The 26,977-nt window shown below is 36.5% G+C and overlaps 1 protein-coding gene across 1 annotated transcript in view; it reads left to right on the top strand.

Annotated features, from left to right (window-relative positions):
• ZC3H6 (zinc finger CCCH-type containing 6) overlaps nucleotides 1-26,977 on the top strand; it is a 52,582-nt gene that overhangs the window by 13,614 nt on the left and 11,991 nt on the right. The window contains exons 2-5 of the mRNA XM_061210753.1: nucleotides 5,625-5,805; nucleotides 13,642-13,764; nucleotides 19,461-19,737; nucleotides 22,229-22,362. Of these exons, the coding sequence (XP_061066736.1) occupies nucleotides 5,625-5,805; nucleotides 13,642-13,764; nucleotides 19,461-19,737; nucleotides 22,229-22,362 (715 nt within the window). The remainder of the gene's footprint in view (nucleotides 1-5,624; nucleotides 5,806-13,641; nucleotides 13,765-19,460; nucleotides 19,738-22,228; nucleotides 22,363-26,977) is intronic.

The following is a 26,977-nucleotide window of genomic DNA, read 5'->3' as shown; positions in this document are numbered from 1 at the left end:
CAAAGGAATTCTCAGTTTTCTCTGGGGTACAGATAACATACATAGAATTAAACAAAATTTGCAAAGGTTGTCATAGGACTATGAAGGCTATTAGGCTAATTAAAATATATAATTTTGCCCATATATTTGTACAAAATCCCATTCCTGAAGGAATTTGTATTTGGGTTGAGACTTTTGACTAAGTTCTAAGACTGGCTTGGGGAGTAAAACAAACCAAGTGAAAATTGCCATGGCTGTAGATAGTCATTTTAAAGGGATAAGCTGAGTTTCTGCAAACTAATACATTCCAGAGGGTGTAAGAATGTATTGGGTAAAGGATAAGGATAAAAGTGATTTGAAGGCTGGTAGGTATCCAGATTTTACCACTGGTAATTTGTAAAGACAAACTTTTTCTGAAACAAATGGTGATAAACCATCTAGGATGTAAATGTTCAAGGTCCAGTTTGGGATAAACATAAAAGCACAAAAACTCAAGTTAGGTAGCTCTTCCATGACCCCAATATGGCCAGCCAGTGTTTTCCTTGAGGGGAAATACCTAGTTTTGGAGGTATAAGGTAGGGAGTTAGGTTAAGGCTTAATCAAGAGGATCATACATAAGCTATACAGATTGAGGGAAACAATCAGAGTAGGCATGGGCAAATCCTAGACCCAAGCAAGTTTTTTGTGACACCTGCTTACAGGTTCAGCGTGTAAAATTCAGAGAGTTTATTTCATACATAGACGACAAATTCAAGATCAGCATGGGGTCAGCTTCTCGTGTCTCTTGTCCTACAGGATAACACTGAAATCAAAGAGGCCAGAGGATCATAGGTAATATGAGTGGTAGGGCACTCTTGTTGCTGAGGAACAGTTTCCATACTGCAGCTACGCAGTTTTTTTAGCCTGCAACTGTACACTTAGGAGTGGGCAAGGTGGAAAATCTAAGTCCTCACCGGAAGCAGGGAAGGTGGATGAGAAATTGCCTTATAGCAGCCTCCCACGAAATAAGGAGGTGGGTGAGAAATAGCCTTGCAGCAACACCTATCTTTCCATACTTTGGGGGGACCACAGGGCGTCTGCTAAGGTTTAGGTCAGCCTGTGGTTGAGCCTTGCCTGTGTGGCCTATGTGGAGACATGTAGGGTTGCCAGGGCGCTGGTATAGAGCAGTTCCCCTACATTATCATCCATGGTAAGGGAGAAATGACAGGATGAATTAGAACAAAGCATGAAAAGTGCTACAAGCAATAATTTTCAAGCATCTAGAAAATTTGTGTTCTCTTGGTTTTAGGATAAGCAGTCTACTTCTATAAACTTGTCTACTCTGAAAAATGCCTTTTTTGTAGTGATCATGTCAGCTTATCCCAGGAAGCTTGTGTTCATGAGTAATATCTTTGTAATATCATCCATCAGGAGCACTTGTATAGTCTTTTATTGAGGCTTTTGTGTTTCTTCCAGAAGACTCAGTTTCTGATCTGTAGCTTGTAATAGGAGCCTTTAGGCAAGCATAAAGAAAAAGCAGACACTACCTGTGGAGGTAAGACTGAATGGTTCAGGTTAATTTATTTTAATAGCCAACAATATCAAAATGGAGAAAAGTAGAATTCTCTATTGAGGCATATCAATTTGTAAGGGTTTAGTGACTAGTTACCTCAGAATAAGAACAGTGAGGGCATTGACCAGTTTCAGAGTCTTTAATTTATACTACAGTGTATAATGATTTTCTCTAGTTGTCTCCAGTGTAGATATTTAAATCTAGAGATAAAATCTTTTAAAATTTTATTTTATTATTTTTTAAAATGACAGCTTTATTGAGATAGAATTCGTCTTTTAAAGTATACAATTCACTGATTTTTAGGATGTTCCAGAGTTATGCAACTGCTACCACTATCTAATTTTAGAACACTTTCATCACTCCTAAAAAAAACTCTGTACCTATTGACAATCATTCCCCATTCTTCCCTCTAGTCTAACTGTCTTTATGGATTTGCCTGAGAGAAATTCTTTTAAAGATAATTTTGTTTATTAACTGGATGGTTATGTACATGTCTGTGACATGAATATGACTCCTTCTAAAAAGGACATAATCATTCTATTATTTTTACATTAATAAAAAGTCACCCATATATGGTTGACTTAGGAACTTTTTTTTTTAATTTATTAAATTTAAAAAAATTATCTTGGGTTTAGTAATGACAACAACTTTCATAATAGTGTTAATTCAAAATCTAGAGAATGCCAAGCACTCTTAATTACTTCTATTCTCTCTTCTATTTTTGATTTTTCACAGAGCTGGATTAGTATCTGATACATTGGTAGGTGCTCAATCAAGAAAGCTTTATTTTATTTTGGTGACAGAGCTAGAATTAGAATCCAGGTTTCCTCCTACTAAGTCTCTTCTTTCCATTATGCCACACATGCTTTCCATATGTGCCCAAAGGTGATTTTTTAAAGCGTTGGAAGCAGCTCATAGAAGTGTGGATCATTGTTCTTCATTTCCTTTTACTCTCCTTTTTTTTTTTTTTTTTTAATTTATTTATTTATTTTTGGCTGTGTTGGGTCTTCGTTTCTGTGCAAGGGCTTTCTCCAGTTGCGGCGAGCGGGGGCCACTCTTCATCGCGGTGCGCGGGCCTCTCACTTTTCGCAGCCTCTCCCGTTGCGGAGCACAGGCTCCAGACGTGCAGGCTCAGTAGTTGTGGCTCACGGGCCTAGTCGCTCCGCGGCATGTGGGATCTTCCCAGACCAGGGCTCGAACCCGTGTCCCCTGCATTGGCAGGCGGATTCCTAACCACTGCGCCACCAGGGAAGCCCCTACTCTCCTTTTTTTTGTAACCAAACATAAATTTACAAATTTAAATGTGTTATTGTATGAATGTTGAAATGATAAAGAGGCTAAAGGAAAAGAAAGAAAAATTATAAAACTGCCAGTGTTTTATGTTTAATAACAAATATAAATTCCCATATGTCACAGGCAAAGAATTTAAGTAAAGTAGAACACAATTACGTGCAGCATTTTCAGTTTGAGTACTTTATTTAAATAGCTCTAGTCAAAAATGCTAATTATGAATTAGTGGTTTTAAGGTATGCTTTAAGGAGCTCAAGCTGGAGGAGAATGCTGGTAAAAGAAAGGATGAACACCTGTAGATTTTGTTGTTTGCATTTAGATTTTACATATAGACAGTAAAATGCACAATTCTTAAATGAATTTTTAAGAATTGATGAATTTTTACACACGTGTATATGTAGTAATCACCATACCCATCTATAGAGAATATTTTAACATCCTAGGAGGCTTCTTAGTACTCCTTTTTTGTCAACTATAAGCTTCCAAGAGGTAATCGCTGTTCTAACTCACATCACCATAGATTAGTTTTGCCTGTTCTTGAAGTGCATATAAATGGAGTCAGACAATAGTCCCTTGTGTCTGGTTTCTTTTGCTTATGTCTATAACATTCATCGTATTGTGTGTAGCAGTACAGTAGTTAATTTTTTTTTTGGCTTTATAGTATTCCATTATATAAATAAAACACTATTTATCCATTCACCTGTTCATGGAGATTTGGGTTGTTTACAGTTTTTTACCATCATGACTAAAGCTGTTAAAAAACTTTCTTATACTTGTCCTTGGGTGAATATATGCACTCATTTTTCTTGGGCCATAGGTATTATAGTGTTATGAAAGCTCAAAACTTTTTAAATTAAAACAGCCAGTATGCTGAACCTGCCTCACATGAAATTTTCAAGTCCACCTAAATAGACATATACCTCTGATTTTATGATGGAAACTGGAGAAAAACAACATTGACTTCACAGTCAATACAGGGTGATATTATGTGCCTGTTCTATAATGGCAAGGGTTATGGATATTTTACATTCAGTCATTCAGTAAAAAGCAGGGCACCGTGCTAGGGGTTAGAGATATAGCTATGAAAGACACAGTCACATACCCCGCTTTCACCAACCAATAAGCAAGTCATTCAAACATAACATGTAGAGTGCAGAGATAAAGAAATGAGAATTATTAGGGGAGTGCTTAGGATGGAGCAGCTCACCTAATCCTGAGTAGTCAGTGGAGGCATCTTGCAGGAAGGGACATCTCAACCGGGTCCTAAAGATTGAATTGGACTTAGCCAGGTGAAGGAGGTGAGAGGGTGGATGTTGAGAGGAGCAGGGCAATGAGAGTTTTTAAGGCAATGTTTAAGGCTTGGGGACTTGAGGAATTGAAATTAGCTGGTTAATCAGGGACTCAATTATAAAGGGCCTTTTGGAGTCAAGGAGTTTTGACATCATCCTCAGGTCAGGAGGGAATCACTGATACTGTCTTTTTTATTATGGAAAACTTCAAACACATGTTGATAGATTGGTAGAATGAATCCTCATATACACATCCCACAGTTTCAGCAATTACCAACTCATGGCCAGTCTTGTTGAGACCACTTCCTTCATCCCCAGTGGATTGTTTGAAGCAAATTTGAGACATCACATCATTATTGAAGATTTTTAGCAGGAGAGTGCTACATGATCAGTTTTGCATTTTAGAAATCACACATTTCTAGTAATTTAAAAGTATCTTTAAAATGCACACACATAGTTTGTGTGCTTCTCATTTGCTTCCAGTCACAAAAGACATTTAACTTTCTGTATCACCATGTAATTAATATTTGTAGTTGTTTGCATTTTTTCAAACTGTATGGAAACAGGATAAAATGTTAAAATTATTTTATGTATTTATCTTCCCATGTAGATCAGTTGGTTAATTTGCATTTTAAAATACTGTTAGTGAACATTTGGGCTTCTATAACTATAAAAATGTCATAATTAATATAAAGATTTGTAGATTTTTGGTTTTACTATGAATATTTTTTACAGATTCAAGTTGAGAAATTTATTATTCTGCTTTTGTGGTTCAGGTTTCAGTAGGTAGATTACTTATCTACCTATTGAAATTTGTCTTCTTATTGAAGTTTACTCTTATGGTGAGAATTAATATATTACATTGCTTTTATTTTAAAGCTATTTATAGCTGTCTACAGGCCACTAAGTTAAATTCCTTCCTGTAGTTAGAATGTTTGCTTCCTAAAGTGTTTTAATTTCTTTCTTCCTCCCTTTCTTCCTCCCTCCCTCCCTCTCTCCCTCTTTTTCTTTCTTTCTCCCTTCCTTCCTTCCTTCCTTTCTTCCTTTCTTTCTTTCTTTCTTTCTTTCTTTCTTTCTTTCTTTCTTTCTTTCTTTCTTTCTTTCTTTCTTTCTTTCTTTCTTTCCTTCTTTCTTTCTTTCTTATGGTAGCTTAGTATTATAGATGGTAACTAATACTTGGGATAGTATTGCATTCATGCATTCATTCGTTTATTGAGTGAGAGTCAATGCTCTTACTCTAAATCAGAGGTTGGCAAACTATGGCTGCTGAAATTGCTTCTTACATTCTTGAAGGGTGTTTTAAAAAAAGAGAGATTTTGCAACAGAAACCATATGTGGCCTGCAAATTTAAAATGTTTACTATCTAGCCCTTTATAGAAAATTGGCCAACCCCTGATCTAAATGAGTATAACTTAAATTCTTGGCTCGTGCTTTTTTTTTCTTTTGGAACTGTTTCTGTAAGATTCTCTTTAGAATTGACATTTGAAAATTAAAATTTTCATTGTCTTTTACAGAGAAGATGGTGAATTAGAAGATGGTGAAATAGATGATGCAGGATTTGAAGAAGCACAAGAACAGGAAGCAAAAGAGGATGAAAAGCAGAAAAATGAGAAAGCCTACAGAAAATCAAGGAAAAAACACAAGAAAGAAAAAGAGAAGAAAAAGTCCAAAAGGAGAAAACGTGAGAAACATAAGGTTAGTTAGAATCTATTTTTTATTCTTTTTTTTTTTTTTTTAATTTTATTTATTTATTTTATTTTTGGCTGTGTTGCGTCTTCGTTTCTGTGCGAGGGCTTTCTCTAGTTGTGGCAAGCGGGGGCCACTCTTCATCGCGGTGCGCGGGCCTTTCACTATCGCGGCCTCTCTTGTTGCGGAGCACAGGCTCCAGACCCGCAGGCTCAGTAGTTGTGGCTCACAGGCTCCAGACGCGCAGGCTCAGTAATTGTGGCTCATGGGCCCAGTTGCTCCGTGGCATGTGGGATCCTCCCAGACCAGGGCTCGAACCCGTGTCCCCTGCACTGGCAGGCAGATTCTCAACCACGGCGCCACCAGGGAAGCCCTATTTTTTATTCTTTTGGTAAATTTTTATGAAATATAAAACACTGAAAATTGTAAGATATAAATCATTGCCTATTTTCTTATAAAATATATGGATTAGATCTTTTTATGTGCTTAAGAAATTTTCTGAACATAAAGATTATATGAAATATTTTAAAGATTTAAAAAATATTCATGAGAACCTTACTGTATAGCACAGGGAACTCTACTCGGTTCTCTGTGGTGACCTAAATGGGAAGGAAATCCCAAAAAGAGGGGACATATGTATACGTATGGCTGATTCACTTTGCTGTATAGCAGAAACTAACACAACAGTGTATAGCAACTCTACTCCAATAAAAAAATTAAATAATCAAAGTAACTTTTAATGCAAATTAGAATAAATCTTTTAAATTGATGGAAGATTGTATGCAAGAATACTGAAAGCTTAAGGAAAGAAAGTTTCATTCTCTACAGATGTAGATTAACAGCACTGGCATTGTCCATCCATTCATTTATTTATTCATTTGTAAGTATTATTGCGTGCTTGCTGTGGAAATCTCTGTGCTATATGCCGGGGGTTATAGCAATGAATGAAATGGTCTCTGCTGTTATAGAGATTACATTGAAAAGGGAAGGAGAGAGGCAGTAAACAATTGAAAAACAAATGCTATCAAGAGAACAGTTGGGTGCTGGATACAGAATAATGTGGATTGCGGTTGAGAAGAAGGGAAACCTATACTGACAGAGAACTCAGAGAAAAGTTGGCAGCAGTGGTGGGGTAGTTTTTGAAACTCCCTGAATTTCCCCCATAAAAACAGAGCAATTAGGATAGCAAAACCAAAAATTCATTAGCAACATCTACCAAAAAAATGAAGTAACAAGTTACCTTCACAAACCTCAAAAATAAAAATGGATAAGGCCAAACCACAGACAGCAACAAGACCGGAGCAGGATCAGCAATTGTGTGAAATGAAGCAGAGGAAAGGTAAAAAGAACTTCCAGAAAACAAATTACCAACAGGTATTCATCTCAATGAAGGCGTCCCCAGTGAACATGGAAAGCCTGTCAGCCAAACTGAGAAACAGCAATGGAAAGTGAGAGGGGGCTTTACTAGTTCCCAATTCCCACATGAGTATAAGTTGACCACGTAAAATTGGATGGTGCTAGAATGGTCTGTGCCTGATGAATACTAATCAACTAAATCTCTTCTAGGACAGAGTTCCACCCTGAGGAGATAACTGCTAGGAGTACAATCTAAGTTGAGAGGACAAGAATACTAGGGCCAAGGAAAGAAATTGGGGGAAGGGAGCAGAGGTGGCATGTCTCAGAAGATACACAGCCATGTTTTTTAATACTTCATGTGCTAACAACAGAAGAAATAACCCTAGAGAGTGAAACTAGGAAAGTTTTCCTGGCTCATCCCTCCTTTGACACATGAGCAACAAGATTGGACCATGATCACATTCCATATAAGTTATTATTATTAAAAAAAAGAGGAAAATGGGGAAAGGAAAGAAAGGAAAGAAAGGAAAGAAATTCTTTCCTTTCCTTTCCAGAAAGGAAAGAATGCCCACAAAACATGAAAAACTTAACCTAACATTTCAAAATGATTTTTAAAAATTAAGAAAATAATACAGACTATGATCAAACAGCATTAGCAGAACTGGGGGAAAAGGGAATCCTTTGGTCATTTAGGCAAAAAGACCAAGTCACTTATTAAGAAAGGAAAGTCAGATTTATAGAAAAATTTTTGATATCAACATTTTATGCCAGAAGATAATGGAGTAACATATTTGAATAAAATGCAAGCCAAGCATTTTATATCCAGCTAAATACCGAACTTCAAATATAAAGTCCTCAGAAAAACTGTATATAATAGAAGTCAGGAAATATTATCATAAGACTTCTCATAGAATCTCCTAGAGCACACGTTCAGATAACCAAAATGACTGGGTGAAAAAGTGAGAGTGATCTATATATACTACGTATTAGTCTGTAAAGCTAAGACTAAATGATGGACATGGGGGGCAGTATATTATGGATCGAAACATTACAGCTGTAAAAAATGTCCGGGAAAGCAGAAGAATATATGGTAAGCAGGATAACCTTATTGGTAGTTTTTTAGTTATTAACTGAGAATTTTTAAATATACTTCAAATTATTATCCTGGGAATGAAAGAGAGAAAGTAGAAGAAGAGGTTACTGCCTAATTTCAATATTGGTCCTACTAGTAAACAAATAGTATGCAAAGAAGGGATAGGGACTAAGGTTATTGGAAAAAGACAACTTGAAAGAAATAACTGAAACAAAAATATAATCTTTCTAATACCAAAAGATATACCTCCCAACAATGCAAAATCCAACTCTAAGTTATGTAAAAGAGAAAGATTTAAAAAGTGGGTAAAACCATTGTAAAGCAATTATACTCCAATAAAGATGTGAAAAAAATAAAAAATAAAAAAATGAAAAGTGGGTAAAGCTATACCAGGCAGATGCAAAGAAAGAGAAGGGAGAAATCACAGTGTTGATATATGAAAAAGTCAAGTTTAGGTCAAAAAGGCATTGAAAGAAACAAAGAAGGGCATTTTGTAATGTTAAGGTTATAATTCACAGTGACGATTTGTTATTAATATTTAATATCCCCTTAAACATCAGTTTTCATAAAGCAGGAACTATAGGAACGATGAGAAGAAATAGACAGAAATACAGTAATAACAGGAGATACACCAGTATATCTCTCTTAACCCAAAGAGATTAATCAAATGGATGAAAAGGTGGTAAGGATATTAAAGAAATATTATAAATATATAGTAAGCTCTGAATCCTGAGAATATATCTTCCTCTCAAGTATACTTGGAATATTCATAAAAACAGGCCATGTCATAGGCAACAAAGAAAACTCCAATTAATTTGATAGAGTAGAAATAGTACAAAGAGCAATCTCAAACCACAATGCAATAAAACTAGACATTAATAACAAAGTCGAAAAACAGAAACACCTTTGAATGCAGACTAAATCTGCCGAATTTCATGAAAATAATAATAGAATTTGACATATGGAAGATAGCTAAAAAATTATCAGAAGAAAAATTATTATAGTATTAAAATCTAGAAAACAGCAAAGTAAGACAGAAACAAAAAGGAAGGGCTTAATAAAGTTATAAGCAGAATTTAACAAATTAGAATGAAAAGTCAGTAGTTTTTTTTTTTTTTTTTGGCCATGCCGCACAGCACGCAGGATCTTAAGTTCTCCCATCAGGGATCGAACCTGTGCCCCCTGCAGCACGGGTTGGCCAAACTGATTAAGAAAAAAGGGAAGTGCAAAAACAAAGTTAGATATTTTGAGGCTAAGAACTTTTAAAACCATCAAGTCCTGGTTCCTTTTTAACAGTTCTTCCTTTAATTCATCTATCTATCTTCCCTCATAGATAGGTACTTTGAACATTTTGCTTGAAAATCTTAACTAGATCACCTAGTTCATTAGACACATTTTCTACTTTCCATATTGCTGAAGGTAACAGTGTTGCTAGATTTCTGCCACTACATAACAAGGATCTCCCTCTTTCCAGTTTTAATAAGATGTCTCTCACTTTCCCTTAAGTCGCCCCAAAGTCCAAAATTTTACTAACAATAATTCAGGGTGATCTAGGCTTTCACTAGCGCCCTCTTAAAATCATTCCAGTTTCTATCCACTGCCTGGTTCCAAAACCAGTTCTACCTTTTAGATATTTGTACTGGCAGCACCGCATTTCCAGATACCAAAATCTGTATTAGTTAACTATTGCTGCGCAAAATATTACCCCAAACTTAGAAGCTTAAAACAACAAAACTTTGTGTCCTAGTTTCTGTGGGTCAGGAACGTGGGCACGGCTTAACTTGGTATTCTGGCTCAGCGCTTCCTGCGAGGTTGCAGTCATCTCCTGACTAAGGCAGGATCCTCTTCGAAGTTCGGTCATGTGGCTCTTGGCAGGCCTCCGTTCCTCACCATGTGGACCCCTTTACACACCACTTCTTCGACCTCATGCTCTGGCTGGCTTCCTCCAAAGCAAGAGAGCAAGAGAGAGCACCCAGGATGAAAGCTACAGTCTTTTTTATAACCTAATCACTTCTGACAAATTCTGTTTGCTAGAAGCAAGCTTCTAAGTCTAGTCCACACTCAGAGGGAGAGGAATTAATCTCCACCTCTTGAGGGTAGGAGTAATAATGAATTTGTGGACAATTATTATTAGAGAAATGCCATTTAATTGATTTTATATTTTGCATTTTCACTTAATAGTACAGATAAACATTTTGTTGTTTCTATAAAATCTTCTAAAATACCATTTTAATTGATTGCTCTGTATTGTATTATACTTTAGTATCATTCTCTTACTATTGGACATGGAGATTTTTTGTGATAAATCTTGAAGGACAGGTAGGAATTAGCTCGTTGACCAAAGAGACACAGAGAATACAAAAGCAAAAAGGTGTGAAAAGGCTGGCATGGTTTGGGGAAGTCACTGAAGTCCCTAAATTCTTTCTGTCACTGTTTGAATATTTAAAGGGGTCACTAAATGGCTATCCTGTTAATTAGTTCTTGACTATGTCTTTTGTCCTATTTACTCACCACGTTGTGGTGTCATGTTTGTTAAGAGTTCTATAGAAAGGATAATCACTGAGACTTGAACTTTTTATTTTTAAAGCCGTGACTTTTTTTTTTTTTTTTTTGGCTGTGTTGGGTCTTCGTTTCTGTGCGAGGGCTTTCTCTAGTTGCGGCAAGCGGGGGCCACTCTTCATCGCGGTGCGCGGGCCTCTCACTATGGCGGCCTCTCTTGTTGCGGAGCACAGGCTCCAGACGCGCAGGCTCAGTAATTGTGGCTCACGGGCCCAGTTGCTCCGCGGCATGAGGGATCTTCCCAGACCAGGGCTCGAACCCGTGTGCCCTGTATTGGCAGGCAGATTCTCAACCACTGCGCCACCAGGGAAGCCCTATTTATTTTTAAAACATTTATTTATTTGGCTGGGCCGGGTCTTAGTTGTGGCATGCAGGATCTTCGTTGCAGCTTGCGGGATCTTTAGTTGGGGCACGCGGACTTCTTAGTTGGGGCATGCGGACTTCTTAGTTGTGGCATGCGGACTCTTAGTTGCGCCATGAGGGATCTAGTTCCCCAACCAGGGATCTAGTTCCCCAACCAGGGATCGAACCAGGGCCCCCTGCATTGGGAGCGTGGAGTCTTACCCACTGGACCACCAGGGAAGTCCCTAGACTTGAACTTTAGTACTTACCAACCGAGTGTATTGAAAGAAATAATCCACCAGTGTATTATAGGTAAAATAACAAAATTAAAGGAACACTTTCAAACACTAAACAGATACCAAACAATAACCAAAAAAAAGAAACTCAAAAATTCTGAAATAAAAAAAGTATACTATCCTTTTCACTTAAAAATTTAAAAATTTAATAATTTTTAATTACTCTCTACTACTTCCAGCTATTTTTAATGTAGTCCAATTACTAATTTTGGGTTAATAATTACTCTACTTCTTATTACTGTAGGTGAGCCACATACATATTTTTTTATAATAGCCTTCCTAATGACTTCTTGTTTTTTTTGGGGGGGGGGAGGTATTTATTTATTTATTTATTTATTTATGGTTGTGTTGGGTCTTCGTTTCTGTGTGAGGGCTTTCTCTAGTTGCGGCGAGCGGGGGCCACTCTTCATCGCGGTGCGCGGGCCTCTCACTATGGCGGCCTCTCTTGTTGCGGAGCACAGGCTCCAGACGTGCAGGCTCAGTAATTGTGGCTCACGGGCCTAGTTGCTCCGCGGCATGTGGGATCTTCCCAGACCATGGCTCGAACCCGTGTCCCCTGCATTGGCAGGCAGATTCTCAACCACTGCGCCACCAGGGAAGCCCCCTAATGACTTCTTAAAGTCTGTGTTCTAGACTCATTTTTTGGGGCTAGCCTGAAGAATCTTCTCCCTTAAACAGAATCTTCTCTTCTCTGATGGCTCTTCCTGAAGCAATGCCTTTGTTTGAACTTCTTCTTAAGCAAGCCTTACCCCTTTAGTGTTCTTCAAGTGAAAGGTTTTCTTTTGAGCCAGAGCTGACTTCTGTTAGTAACAGAGCAAACTTGGCTTTTAAATGGACAATATTTATTTCAAGTCCTAACCAAAAAGATTAGGTAGTTAAGCTTGAAACATTTCATAGCATAATTATAAAAAGATCTTCATATCACCTATCAAATCAACAAAAGCAGAATTAACAGCACCCCAAAACTAAACCCCAGAACATTTAAGAACAAGGTGGAGGAAAACAGTTTGTCTTCTTAAACCAGCATTTAAGAATGGAGTAGAAGAAAACAGATCCTTCTACTGTAAAAGTATCAAGAGGTCAATTTAGTTCAGCACATTTTTACTGAGTTTGTTCTAGTCTTAGATGCTGGGAATGCAAGGATGATAAAATACAGAGCCAGTGTCCTTGTTGATAAGAACTTCAAAAAATTTTTTTAAAGAGGGTGCTCAACCTGGGAAGGTAATTATTTTGGCTAGATGGAGGATATTTGGTGATTTTTTTTTTTTTTTGAAATTGCATTCATACTTGAAAAAGCTTATTCTTGATATTTGTCAATCACTGTCAATTACTTGTGGTTTGCATTTCATCTTTGTTCAATTTTGTGGGTTGGATTTATGTTATATTTATAATTTGGAATGTTTTGGTATCTTTTAGATTTAGGGTACTTATACAATAGATTAAGAACTCTAAAGCTGTTTTAGGTAAAAAATAAATTAATTCATACTCTATTCATGTTCTAGGACTCTTTTTGGTGATGAGGAACCAATTTTATTTCCTTTAAGGTTAACTCAGGGGCTTCCCTGGTGGTGCAGTGGTTAAGAATCCGCCTGCCAATGCAGGGGACAGGGGTTCGAGCCCTGGTCTGGGAAGATCCCACATGCCACGGAGCAACTAAGTCTGTGCGCCACAACTACTGAGCCTGCGCTCTAGAGCCCGCGTGCCACAACTACTGAAGCCCGCGTGCCTAGAGCCCATGCTCCACAACAAGAGAAGCCACCGCAGTGAGAAGCCGTGCACTGCAACGAAGAGTAGCCCCCGCTCGCAGCAACTAAAAGCCCGCGCGCAGCAGCAAAGACCCAACGCAGCCAAAAATTTAAAAAAATTTTAAAAATAAAGATTAACTTAAAGTTAAGATCACTTTAGAGGCTAGAGGTGCAGTATTTTCTATTTGAAGTCCTTGGGCCAAAGGGATGATGGGGAAAATGCTGCCATTAAAATCCCCGAGCAAAGAGGAAAATGTACTATTCCTCAGAAAATTTCAGAGAAGTTGGGGTGGAGGTGGTCTTTGGAGCAAGAATTTTCCAGTTAGTACTTCAGAACCTACTAGGATAATATAATCTATTGGTTGGCACCTCTGGCTGAAACAAGCTTATCTAGTTACTAGTTAAATTTTCTTCCTTTTGTAAATGTAACATTTTTGGTTTTTCCTTCTTTTAGCATAATTCTCCATCCAGTGATGACAGTTCAGACTACAGCCTTGATTCAGAGGTCGAACATACAGAAAGTTCCCACAGAAAAAGAAGTGGTTTCTACAGGGATTATGACATTCCATTTCCTCAGGTATTGCCTTTATTTTTATTGTCATAAAATATACATAACATAAAACTTACCATTTTAACTATTTCTTTCTCTCTCTTTTTTTTTTTTTTTTAATTGGAGTATAATTGACCTACAACACTGTGTTAGTTCCAGGTGCACAACATAGGATTCAATATTTCTATACATAACAAAATGATCACCACAATAAGTTTGGTTACCATCTGTCGCCGTACAAAGATATTACATTATTATTAACTGTTTTCCCTATGCTGTACATTTCATCCCTGTGACTCCTTTATTTTGCAACTGGAAGTTTGTACCTCCTAATCTCCCTCACCTATTTCATCCCCATTCCCCTCTGGTAACCACTTGTTTGTTCTATCTGTGAATCTGTTCCTGTTTTGTTATGTTTGCTCATTTGTTTTGGTTTTTAGATTCCACGTATAAGAGAAATAATAGTGATATTTGTCTTTTTCTATCTGCCTTATTTCACTTAGCATAATGCCCTCTAAGTCCATCCTTATTGTCACAAGTGGCAAGATTTCATTCTTTTTTATGGCTGAATAATATTCCATTGTATATATACTGCATATACTGTGTGTGTGTATATATATATATATGTATATATATATATATATATATATACTGCATCTTCTTTATCCGTTCATCTATTAATGGACACTTAGGTTGCTTCCATATCTTGGCTATTATAAACAATGCAGCAGTGAACATAGGGGTGCATATATCTTTTCGAATTAGTGTTTTTATTTTCTCTGGGAAAATACCCCAAAGTGGAATTGCTGGATATTTGATACTTCTATTTTTAATATTTTGAGAAACCTCCGTACTGTTTTCCACAGTGGCTGCACCAATTTACATTCCCACCAACAGCATACAAGTGTTCCCTTTTCTCCACATTTTCACCAACACTTGTTATTTCTTGTCTTTTTGATGATAGTCATTCTGCCAGGTATGAGGTGATAGATATATCCTTGTTGTTTTTTTTTTAATTAATTAATTAATTAATTACTTTTGGTTGCATTGGGTCTTTGTTGCTGTGCGCCGGCTTTCTCTAGTTGCAGGGAGCGGGGGCTACTCTTTGTTGTGGTGCGCGGTGGCTTCTCTTGTTGTGGAGCATGGGCTCTAGGCACATGGGCTTCAGTAGTTGTGGCATGCGGGCTCAGTAGTTGTGGCTTGTGGACTCTACAGTAGTTGTGGCACACGGGCTTAGTTGCTCTGTGGCATGTGGGATCTTCCTGGTCCAGGGCTCGAACCCATGTCCCCTGCATTGGCAGGCGGGTTCTTAACCACTGCGCCACCAGGGGAGCCCTATCCTTGTGGTTTTGATTTGCATTTCCCTGATGATTAGTGATGTTGAGCATCTTTTCGTGTGTCTGTTGGCCATTTGTATGTCTTTGGAAAAATTCACTATTTTCACCATTTTAAAATATACAGTTCAGTGACATTAAGTTTATTTACGATGTTGTGCAACCATCACTTCTGTCCATTTCCAGAACTTTTTCATCTTCCTAAACAGAAGCCATGTACCTATCAAGCAATAATACCTAATTTCCCCCTCCCTCCGCTCCTGGTAACCACTATTCTACTTTCCATCTCTATGAATTTGCCTGCTCTAGGTACTTCATATAGGTGGAATCATGCCGTATTTGTCCTTTTGTGTCTGGCTTATTTCACTTACCATAATTTTTTCAAGGTTCATCTGTGTTGTAGTACGTATCAGAATTTCCTTCCTTTTCAAAGCTGGATAATACTCAATTATATGTATATACCACATTTTGTCGATAGATACTTGGACTGCTTCCTACCTTTTGCGTATTGTGAATAATGCTGCTATGAACGTGGGTGTATAGGTATCTCTTTGAGACTCTGCTCTCAATTCTTTGGAGTATAGACCTAGGAGTGGAATTGCTTGATGATATGTTATTTCTACATTTAACTTTCTGAGGAACTACCAACTGTTTCCCACAAAGGCTGCACCATTTTACATTTCCACCAACAATGCATGAGATTTTTCTGATTTCTCCACATCCTTGTCAAGCTTGTTATTTTCTGTTTTTGTTTGTTTGTTTTGTTTTGGATAACAGCCTTCCTAATTGGTGTGAAATGATATCTCACTGTGGTTTTGAGTTACTGCTTTTTAAAGAGAAAAATTAAACTTTCAATTTCATTCTTTGCTTTCTGATATTTAAAAAAATATTTTATAAGACATATGCTACAAATTTTAAATCTTTGAAAATAAAGAATACGTCATGTATTTGTTTGCTAGGGCCGCCATAACAACATACCACAGACTGGTGGCTTAAACAACAGAAATTTATTTTCTCACAGTCTGGAGGCTAGATCTGAGTCCAAGATCGAGGTGCTGGCAGGTTTGGTTTCCTCTGAGGGCCACAAGGGAAGGATCTGTTTAGGCCTTTCTCCTTGGCTTGTAGATGGTCACCTTCTTGCTGCTTTGTCCTCACATGGTCATTCCTCTGTGCACATGGACTCTTGGTGTCTCTGTGTGTCCAAATTTCCTCTTATAAGGGCAGCAGTCAAATTGGATCAGGGCCCACCCTAACATCCTCTTTTTAACTTAATCACCTCTTTAAAGGCCCTTTTTCTAAACACTGTCATATTTTGAGGTACTGGGGGTTAGGGCTTCAGTATATGAATTTTGTGCCACCTACCTCTTCAAGTGCAAACATTATTTGATGTGTTTTAAACAGAAAAAAATGTAAAACAACATGATATACTTTATGTCTTCCTTAAATATGTTGCACTGTATGAACAGAATCTTCAATCTGAATATTATTTTGTGCTAGAAAACTCCTGATGCTCTCCGGAACACTGAGGAGCATTCAGGTCAGTGTGCATGTATCTGAAAAACCCCAGACTTTCTGAGTTCTGGTGGGTGGGGGTCGCTAAGGCTTCTGCTTTTTCCAGACTCTGGACTCCTTTTGTTCCCAAAGATGGAAAGGATAGTCAAAAGTGCTGTTGAACCTTTCAGATGATTTTTCATGCTGGGCTGATGCTTTCAGAGCAAAAACAGCTCCAAATACTTCTCACTTCTGGGGATTTTCATCTACTCCATGGGTAACGGTCCAGTAATCCTTCACTAATTTGTTAGCTCTCTGATGTCTACAGTGGTCTGAAAAATTATCTTGTCTATCTTTGCTGCGTTTTTTTAGGAGGAGGACTGATCTGAATTAAATTACCTAGTCTGCCATTAGAAGAGACAGTTCAGGATCATTTCCTTCACATGTGCTTTAGGGTTGACTCACTGAGGTTAGAAAGTATATCCTAAAAATCTCATTTAATTAGATAACAAGTACCTACTGTGTGACACTTCTACAGTTATAGGCCGACAATAGAATATAGTATTAGCATCTAGCTATTAAATTAGAGGACTTAATATATCTCCTTTTTCCTCATCCTTGTTCAGAGTCTCCTGTTCTCTTATTTCATGCTTAGAGTGACAGCCTGTGTAACAGAAACCAAATCTGCCCCCACAGACATTCTAGCAGGTAGATAGCCCAATAATCAATAAGCAAAGTGATTGGAGAAACTATATCCTTCAGTAAAATTTATAGTCTTTTTCATTTCTTTTATCTTTAGGAGGGCTTTTAAAAATAGTTGCTAGATCCTTGCTGGTGAGTACATTTTGTTCATTCCAAATGGTGAACATGTGAAGCACGAGGAGATATTCTCCTAGAGAACTGGGGCTGCTCTGTAACCCCTCATTCATTCAGCGCTTCCTGGAGAGCTTGCACCGCATGGGTGGTGCCCTGATGCAAACACTAAGCACTGCAGCAAGCCACATTAGAGTCTGTCACTGCAGAAGAAGCCCTGAGGTTTGCATAATTAGAGGGCTATTAGGATTATTTGCAGTTGGGAAAACAAGGGAGGGATGAATTGAAAGTTTAGGGATAATTCTGCTTGAAAAAGTAGGAATTATGGAGATTATTTTTATAAAGGCTGTGAAAAATCAGAGAATTGGATTAATATTAAGACTTGAAAGCTTTTGTGAAAAGCATCTAATCTCTAGAGAAAAATTCATACTCGCCCATTAACAGAGTAATCCTTGCTCATTAGGCGTTGAAATATATCATTGAAGAATTAATGTAATCACATTTTTTATAAAAGGAAATGTAAGTACCATTCAACTAATTAATTAATCTTCAACTTAAAGCAATTATTTTTTGTTTTATTTTCATAGTGGCTTTTTTTAAAATGTAAGAAACTGCCTTTTGGCTATAATTGTAAATCCCCTTCTGAATTTCTGAAGTGCTAGACTGAGAACAGTTTATAAACTTTAAAAATGTTGCTTTAAAAAATTTGGAAATCTAATATAATGTCTTCAAAATTTAAAATTGATGAGCTAATTGATTTTCTTGATTGCTTTAGTTATATACTTTTTCTCTATTTTATAATTGCTAAAAAGGACTTAGTATTTCTCTGAATTTTACTTTTTATTTTTTTTGAATTTTTGAATTTTATTTTATTGTTATTTTTTTATACAGCAGGTTCTCATTAGTTATCTATTTTATACATATTAGTGTATATATGTCAATCCCAATCTCCCAGTTCATCCCACCACCACACCCACGCCTCCCCCCCCCCCCGCCCCGCTTTCCCCCCATGGTGTCCATACGTTTGTTCTCTACATCTGTGTCTCTATTTCTGCCCTGCAAACCGGTTCATCTGTACCATTTTTCTAGGTTCCACATATATGAGTTAATATACGATATTTGTTTTTCTCTTTCTGACTTACTTCACTCTGTATGTTCTCTGCATTTTATTAAAAACACAGTCTCATGTTGGTATTCTGCCAGGGCAGTATTTTTATATCACATTTAAAATGTACTAAACTGAAAATGAGTCATGGTCTGACTTTTTCTAGATCCTCAAGCTGTAATTATGTGCAATTTTTTCTTGCTTTCTTATAAAAAAATTGACAATAGATATGATAGAAGTAATAAAAATATTTCAGTTAATAGAGATATACTTGAATACTATCATTAAATGAACTTCTAGGACTACAATGTATTTTTTGTTTTTACATGCTTTAGTAAAAAGCAATAAAATTAATAATGTGTAAGTGCAATAAATAGTTTCTAATGAGCAGTTTATTCATTAGATGTTTTTTACTATTAGGGAAATCTCTGACCTCAAATATAAATATTTTCTTTTTACAAATTGGACTTTACATATAGTTTTTAAATTAAATATAATATGCTTAAATGTGTCATTTGGGAATTTTTGAATCTTAGGAGACTCTATATATTTTCTACCCTTGCTCCAAGCTATTTTACTATTTTTTTTTTTTCTATTTTCAAAAAGACCTTTTCAGTTTTTTGGAGACGGAATTCCTGTATGGCAGTATGGATTTTAAAGTACTCTTATGTGTATAAATATTGAGGCATGGAGCATGAGAAACATAAGACATGGACATGGAAAACAAGAAGTGCACAAGACACACTCTCCAGCAATGTTCTGTGAACATTATAATGTTTAATAACATCAGAGTAGCATTTAGCTTTTTGAACTTAGTTTTAAATAGTGCCATAGATAAGTTCTAACCAAGAGGCAGAGCTAATAACTGTCTTTTCCCCTTCTTTCTCCCAACTTTCTGGGGGAAAAAAGATGTCCTGTGTTACTATCAATTCCTATATATAACTGAAAAATCTTGATAATGGTTGTGCATTTTCACTTAGCATGGACATATATCAGGAAGCTACATGGCATCAAAGAAGAGTCAACATAACAGAAAATTTAAAAGTAAAGAATATGATGAGTACAGTACCTACAGTGATGATAACTTTGGTAACTACAGTGATGACAACTTTGGTAACTACAGTCAGGAAACAGAGGAAGATTTTGCCAGTCAGCTGAAACAATACAGGCAAGCTAAAGAAACCTCAAATACTGCTTTAGGATCATCATTTTCTAAAGAACCAGGGAAAAAACAAAGATTGAAAGGAATTCAGCAAGGTAAGTTTGAAACTGTCTGTTTTTTAATATGAGAACCTTATTAAAACAGGTAAATATGAAGTAAAATCTTAAATTTCTTTGCCCTTTCTCATGATCAGCTTATTCCTGTGCTTCCTGAATTAGTTTTTATTTATTTTGTAGACCTTGAGGACAAAAATCTACAAATATTTCAATCTGCATGATATCTTAAAATTTGAATTTAAAAGATTTCTTAATATTTTTAAAGTGTATAAAAATGTAAAACAACTTTCCTGTTATGTCTTTCCCCTCCCTTCTGTATGGTATCAGTATACTGAAAAAAATAGCCTACCTTTTTCAGCTGTCTCTGTTACTCTGTATTACTTTATGTTTTAGACCTGTAAGGACAGAATCCTGGGAAGCTATTCTTTTATTAGGCTTTGAAATGTAGTGATCATCTTTGCTATGTAAATGTACTCAGGACTATAGACATTCTTCAGGATCAGAAATAAGAACATAATCTAAAGAAATTTCTGGAGTGATAACCTATTCATCTGCTATATTGAGGTACATCGTTCCTGGAGAGACCAGTACAAGATTGCCATAGAAATTATGGGTCACATCAGGGTCAAATCAACCTTAAGAACTGTCCAGTCAATATGTCTGCTTCAAGAAAACTGTAGCGAGATGAGGCTGAGGTGAAGTAGTGAGCACCTAAGCCCTATGTAACTATCATTTAATTTTCATTGAAAAAAGGAATCAGTTACGAGTAAATTTGGTTATTTTTATGGCTTTATTTTTTCTTGATTTCCAAGCAAAATTCCTTTGAAAAATGTAGATCTAGGCTTTGTTGAACTAAAGAGACAGGAATTTGTCTATGCGTATGCTATTGTAATTAGTAAGTTTGTTCCTGGAGTCCAGACATAGTGGTGTCAGGGATCATTCCACTTGGGGAATAAGGGGAATGTAGAGGCCTTGTTCATCCCTTCCCATCTAGGGTTCTTCCTTTCAAACTCTTTCTGTTTGTTTTGTTAAAGAATTGAGTATTGCATTTTATTTTGACTTTCATTTTTTCCCCCAGAATTATGAAAGTAATATATGGTCAAATGTAGAAAACTTTTTCTATGTGTAGAAAAGATAACCGAGCAAAGATCAAAGTTAAAACAAAAGCAGTTTGAATCCCTACTCCCAGAGACAATTACTATTAATATTTTTGGTATACTTTTTTTTTTTTTTTGACTGTGCCACAGCTTGTGGGATCTTAGTTCCCCAACCAGAGATCAAACCCAGGCCTCCTGCAGTAGAAGCACGGAGTCCTAACCACTGGACTGCCAGGGAATTCCCCGGTATACATTAGTCTAGAATTTTTTGACAATTATTTTTTAACAAAAAACTATACACTGTTATAACTTGGTTTTTTCCCTTAACTATGTATTGTATCTCAGTCATTCTTATGTTAATGAGTAGATTTTAATGTCTGCAGTCTATTCAATTAAATAGATATGCCATAATTTGTCTAATAAACTGTTAGGTTTGTTTGTTAGTAATTATTTGGGATTTAAGTTGCACCCATTTTTTAAAATTCTGTGATTAACCCTGCATATTTATACATATCTTATCTTGGCAAACATTTTTTTTTTTGAGAGTAAATGCTGAAATGTAGAATTGAGTCAAAAGACATAGCTACATTTGAAGATTTTTGATCCATATACCAAGTTGATATCCAAAAAGGTGATGTAGCAATTTATAACACCCCTGCCAGTGTGTGCAAATGCCAATTTCTCCAAATCCCTACCAACGTTATTCTTTGAGGTGAAAATAGTTATGTTATTTTTAAATTTTTAATTTCTTTGATTTCTTTAATGAAGTGAAACATTTTTCTATATATCTATTGGCTATTTTGTAGGTTTAATATCATTAGAAAACTTTTTAGTTCAATATGACTTTGGTATAATGAGAAATCACTTTGTATTGTAACTTACTACCCTGATATATAATTTTAGTCATTTGAGTATCTCTTTAGAGACTTTTAAATATCAAGTTTTTCAAAAGTAAAAGACAAGTATAAATTTTGCTTGGAGATATATGTGATGTCTATTCAATATATGTGATGTCTATTCAACATTATCAATAGAAACTCAATTTGCTACAAATTAATCGCTAATACCTACAATGTCTTCCTTAGAGATGAATGGTAATATTTAATTCTCTTAAAAACAGAAAACCTTGTTAATTGCTTATTCTAAGGAAAATTGAGAAGAATAAAACTAGATTTGACCTCTCCAGCCATGTATATATCCTTGTTTCTTGCCTTCCTTATGTTGTTAACATCCCTTAAGAAACAAAACAATAAGGAGCAGTACCCACAAAGTAAAATGTAAAGACTGAATTAATTTTTTTCACTGAATCTAAAGGGAAAGAAAGAATACACTGTACATTATAGACTATTTAAAATATGCTAGTCCCTGTAAACTAGTAGATTGTCTAGTGTGCTGTTTTTTTAACTATCTGAAGTACATTTTAACTTTTTTAGGTATTGAACAGAGGGTTAAAAGTTTTAATGTTGCTCGTGGACGCGGCTTGCCGAAGAAAATCAAACGCAAAGACCGTGGAGGCAGGGCCAATAAAGGGCCTAATGTGTTTTCAGGAACGGATGACTTTCAAGAGGTACTGAGAATTTATATATAATGAGGAGAGGAGCTTTTCCATTTTGTAACTTATTTGGCTGCAAAAGAAAGCATTGTGATTTTTTTTTTAATTTGTTTATTTTATTTATTTACTTTTGGCTGTACTGGGTCTTCGTTGCTGCGCGCAGGCTTTCTCTAGTTGCGGTGAGCGGGGGCTACTCTTCGTTGCGGTGTGCGGGCTTCTCACTGCGGTGGCTTCTCGTTGCGGAGCACGGGCTCTAGGTGCGCGGGCTCAGTAGTTGTGGCATGTGGGCTCAGTAGTTGTGGTGCATGGGCTTAGTTGCTCCGCGGCATGTGGGATCTTCCCGGACCAGGGCTCAAACCCATGTCCCCTGCATTGGCAGGCGGATTCTTAACCACTGTGCCACCAGGGAAGCCCAGCATTGTGATTTTAATGCTACTTTCCTAGTAATGAAAATTTTCCAGTTCAGATCAAATGAGTATAGATGAATTCCAGAAAAGAAGTATTGTTTTAATTAGTTTTGATAGTAGTACACAGATGCACGTTTTGGTGCCCTCGAAATAAAATCGGTAAGTTGGAAAGCACCTCAAAATAAAATTGATACGTCTGAAAGCAAACATGTTTGTTCTATTAGTTCTCTGTTGTACTTTCCTTTCCTAGGAGTCATGGTCCCTAGATGCAAATGGCAATAAAATTCTAATAGCTCAATACGTAGCAGGACCAAGAAGGGAGATAGCTGTAAATTCACTTACTTATTACAGTTGAAATCATTAAAAGAGAAGAAAGGAGGTATAAATGGTTGGAAAGATGAATTTATGAACTATGTGTATAGTAGATATTGAATAAATATATGTTGAATTGAACTGAACTCTGAACAGTACATTTCAACATTGTAGCGACTTTCTGGATTAGAGTGGTCCAATTCCTGTATTCTGCCACTGTTCCAGTAAGATTTGATTGAATTGTACAGAGCAAGGGTGGGTTATCAGTAGCTGCAACCTTGATTGATAGAAAAGGGATAGTAGGGGCTTCCCTGGTGGTGCAGTGGCTAAGAATCCGCCTGCCAATGCAGGGGACATGGGTTCGAGCCCTGGTCCGGGAAGATCCCACATGTTGCGGAGCAACTAAGCCCGTGTGCCACAACTACTGAGCCCACGTGCCACAACAACTGAAGCCCACGTGCCACAACTACTGAAGCCCACGCGCTTAGAACCCATGCTCCGCAACAAGAGAAGCCACCGCGATGAGAAGCCCGCGCACCGCAACGAAGAGTAGCCCCCGCTTACCACAACTAGAGAAAGCCTGTGCGCAGCAACGAAGACCCAGTGCAGCCAAAATTTTTTTAAAAATTAAAAAAAAAAGAAGAAGGATAGTAACATATTGTAATTGGAAAATGCTCAGTTTTCTCATTTCTGGGTTTAAAGATAATGGGCAAAGATTTCTTAATATGTACTCATTAATGTACTACTTAGGGAGTTGTTAACAGAAAAAAGAAGTTTGGGCCCAAATGAATTTGTGAAACCCAGCAGATGCTACGCTACTCTTGGGGATTCTCAGTCAACATTAATGTATTACACACTCTGAGCAGGTTAGGCATAAAGAAGTCTGTTTTACTATGTTCAACCCATCATTTTCAAAATTTACTTGACCATGAACTCTTTTTTTCCTACATACCTACTAACATTTACTCTTAACTCACCGTTCCATGGAAACAAGCTTAGAATTTCTGGGTGACTATAACCTGCCTGTCCATCTTTCTAGACGCATGTAGATGTCTAGGATGTGCTGCTTTCACTAGACCAAATTAATATGAATGTTTTCTAAGTAAGCCTTCTCCTATATTCAGTATTTATACCCTATATGTGAAAAAAAATTAGCTTCCAAGAAAGTATGGTGTTGATCATGTTACTGCCTATCTCTGAGCTTCAGTTTGCTCAATCTGTAAAATTAGAGTACAGTATTAACTCTAATGGCCTCTTCAAGCACTGACATTTTAGATGTTTGCAGATCTGGGCTGCAACTAAAAGATTTCTTTATCATGTAGTAGAAAATCAGAATAAATTCTTTCTTTTGCATTTATCAGATTTAGAATATTTTTCCTTTCTTTATCAAGATTAAAATATGTTATCAACACTATGTCAGTTTATTGGCTCTCATGAGAGATTTCTTCTTACGGTTCCAGAAACAAGCAGGAGCGTGTCAGAGTCCAAGGAAGCAGCTCATGTTCAGGAGTGCTTTGGCGGAGGCCCATCCAGGGTAGAGTGAACATACTTGGAGTGGCCAACATAGATCCATTTTTACCCTTGCCTTTTCAAGGAGTATAAGATCCTCCAAAGGCCAGATAAATTTAGGAATACCTGCATGTCCACACTAATTTTCTTGAAAACTCAAGTATAGTCACAGAACATGCAAACTTTTGATGGATTTTAAAGCCTTATTCTTTTGGCCATAAAACTCCTAAAATTTTTTAGTCTTTATAATAGCTATTAAATTTTTTTATAAATACATATTCTTTTCCCAGTAGATCCTTAATTTCCTCCTCCTTTTAGTATATTTAAAAAATCTTTTATGCTTTTGTTCCCTATACCAATATAATACATCCTCTAGAGTAAATACATTTTAAAATCACCAAGTGGGTAGTTTGGCTTTTCCCTCCCTTTCTCTGTCTTTTCCTTCTCTCCCTCTTTCTTTCTTTCTTTTTTTTTTTTTTTTTTCTGGCCACACTGCACAGCTTGCAGGATCCTAGTTCCCTGACCAGGGATCAAACCCATGCCCCACTGCGGTAGAAGCCCAGAGTCCTGACCCTAGACCACCAGGGAATTCCTTCTCCCTCTTTCTTGAATTGTGTTTTCTTTGAAACAGTGTGATATAGTGCAAAGAGTTCTATCTTGATTCTACTAACATGAAACGTAACCTTTGGCAAGTCACTAACTTCACTAATCTTCAGTTTTCATATTTGTCCAATGAGGGTGATGAACTAGATTACTTCTGTCGTTCTTCCAGCTCTTATAGTTCATAAAAGATCTTAAGGATAGAGGACAACACAACATTGTGAATCAACTATACTCCTATATAAAATAAAAATTAAATTAAAAATTTTAAAAAAGGATAGAGGACATTTGTGGTTCTTCTGTAGGCTCAAGCTTAAAAGATCAGATCTTCTAGGCACTTTATTTTATCCTGAAATTTTCTTTAAGTTGCTTTAGATTTTCTAGAATACCTTGATTATAGTCAGTTTTCCCATAGTTATGGGTACTGCAATACTTACTACTCGTTTAAACGGAGCTAAACTGGAAAAAAAACAGCCCCCCACGATCCTCCGTTAAGACAACGAGGTGTATCATTAGAAAGTAACATAGACAGAAAGACTGAGTTATTTATGAAACATAGGTACAACTTGGTACATTTTTCAGCGTTTTTTTAGGGGGGAGGGTGATTACCTAATATTTTTACTTTTTAATTTCAGAGTTATATTCCTCAAGTTGGCTCATTGACTTTGCACAATGCACTCTCTTTGGCTGCCTATTTTATTACAGCCACAATTCCGTGTACAGAAGGCATATGTGAACTGGTCATTTATATCTACTTGTTCTAAGTGAGCCTAGAAATAGAAAATGTTTGTAAGTAAAATTTATGTAGATTTAAGACATTTTAAATGATCCTATCAGAGTAGAGTATACGCAGTTTCTTTGTGTTTTCCTTGGGCAATTTGGGTATATATATATATTTTTAAAAGAACCTCAAAGATTATCTATTTTCCTGGTATTCTTATACTTTTTTTCAGAATTCTTCTAGTAAAATATATATTTCATCAGTTGGGAATACTGAGGATCAGATTTAAGTTTAGCCATCTATTTCCTTAAGTGTTTGCTGTGAGGCAGTTTCCTGTTTTTAGTAGATTGTGCTTTGTTCTCCATCTTCTAACAAATTGAGGGAAAAGGGAAAACTGATATCAAATCAGAAGAGCAAATATCAATAGTTATTAAGCTCCTCGATGTTCAAGGCACTATGCATGCTAAGAGCCTGAAAAACAGTGATGTTTTATAGCGCTCATGAGTGGAAGTCCTTAGCTTGGCTAAGCATCATACTCTCTTGCTACTCAACCCTCTTATACTTGTAGCAAAAGTTGAATAGGGGACTGAGGAGAAGAACTAAGAAAAATAAGTAGGGCTGTGAGATTTTCTACCACATACTAGTTTTTCTTAATTTTTTTAATTTAAAAGTTAAAGATAATACATCCTCCATTTTTTTCCTATAGAAAGTACAAAATAGCCTCACACGCAAGCAATCTATAATTTTTTAGAGGTACATCTAGAGACATACACTGTTAAAGGTAGGGGTATATTCTTTTAGTCTTTTTCTTTGTCTTTATTATTATAAACTGGGGTCATATTTTCACTTGGTAAGGTATTGTGAACATTTTCTTATGTCCCCAAATTGTCTTTCCATCCCATGATTTTTTAATGACAGTATAATATTCTACCACCTAAATGTATCATAATGTGTTTGACTTGTCTCCTAGTTTTGGATGGGTACAGTATTTCTAGATTTTGTTTTGTTTGTTTGTTTTACTTGTAAATAATTCTGCAGTAGTTATTTTTGTGAATAAATCTTTGTGTGCCTTCCTGATAAT

The sequence above is a fragment of the Eubalaena glacialis genome, chromosome 14, assembly GCF_028564815.1.
Source record: "Eubalaena glacialis isolate mEubGla1 chromosome 14, mEubGla1.1.hap2.+ XY, whole genome shotgun sequence".
Classification (NCBI taxonomy): Eukaryota; Metazoa; Chordata; class Mammalia; order Artiodactyla; family Balaenidae; genus Eubalaena; species Eubalaena glacialis.
Note: the sequence above shows the minus strand (reverse complement) of the source record. Positions and strands in the feature narration are given on the sequence as shown.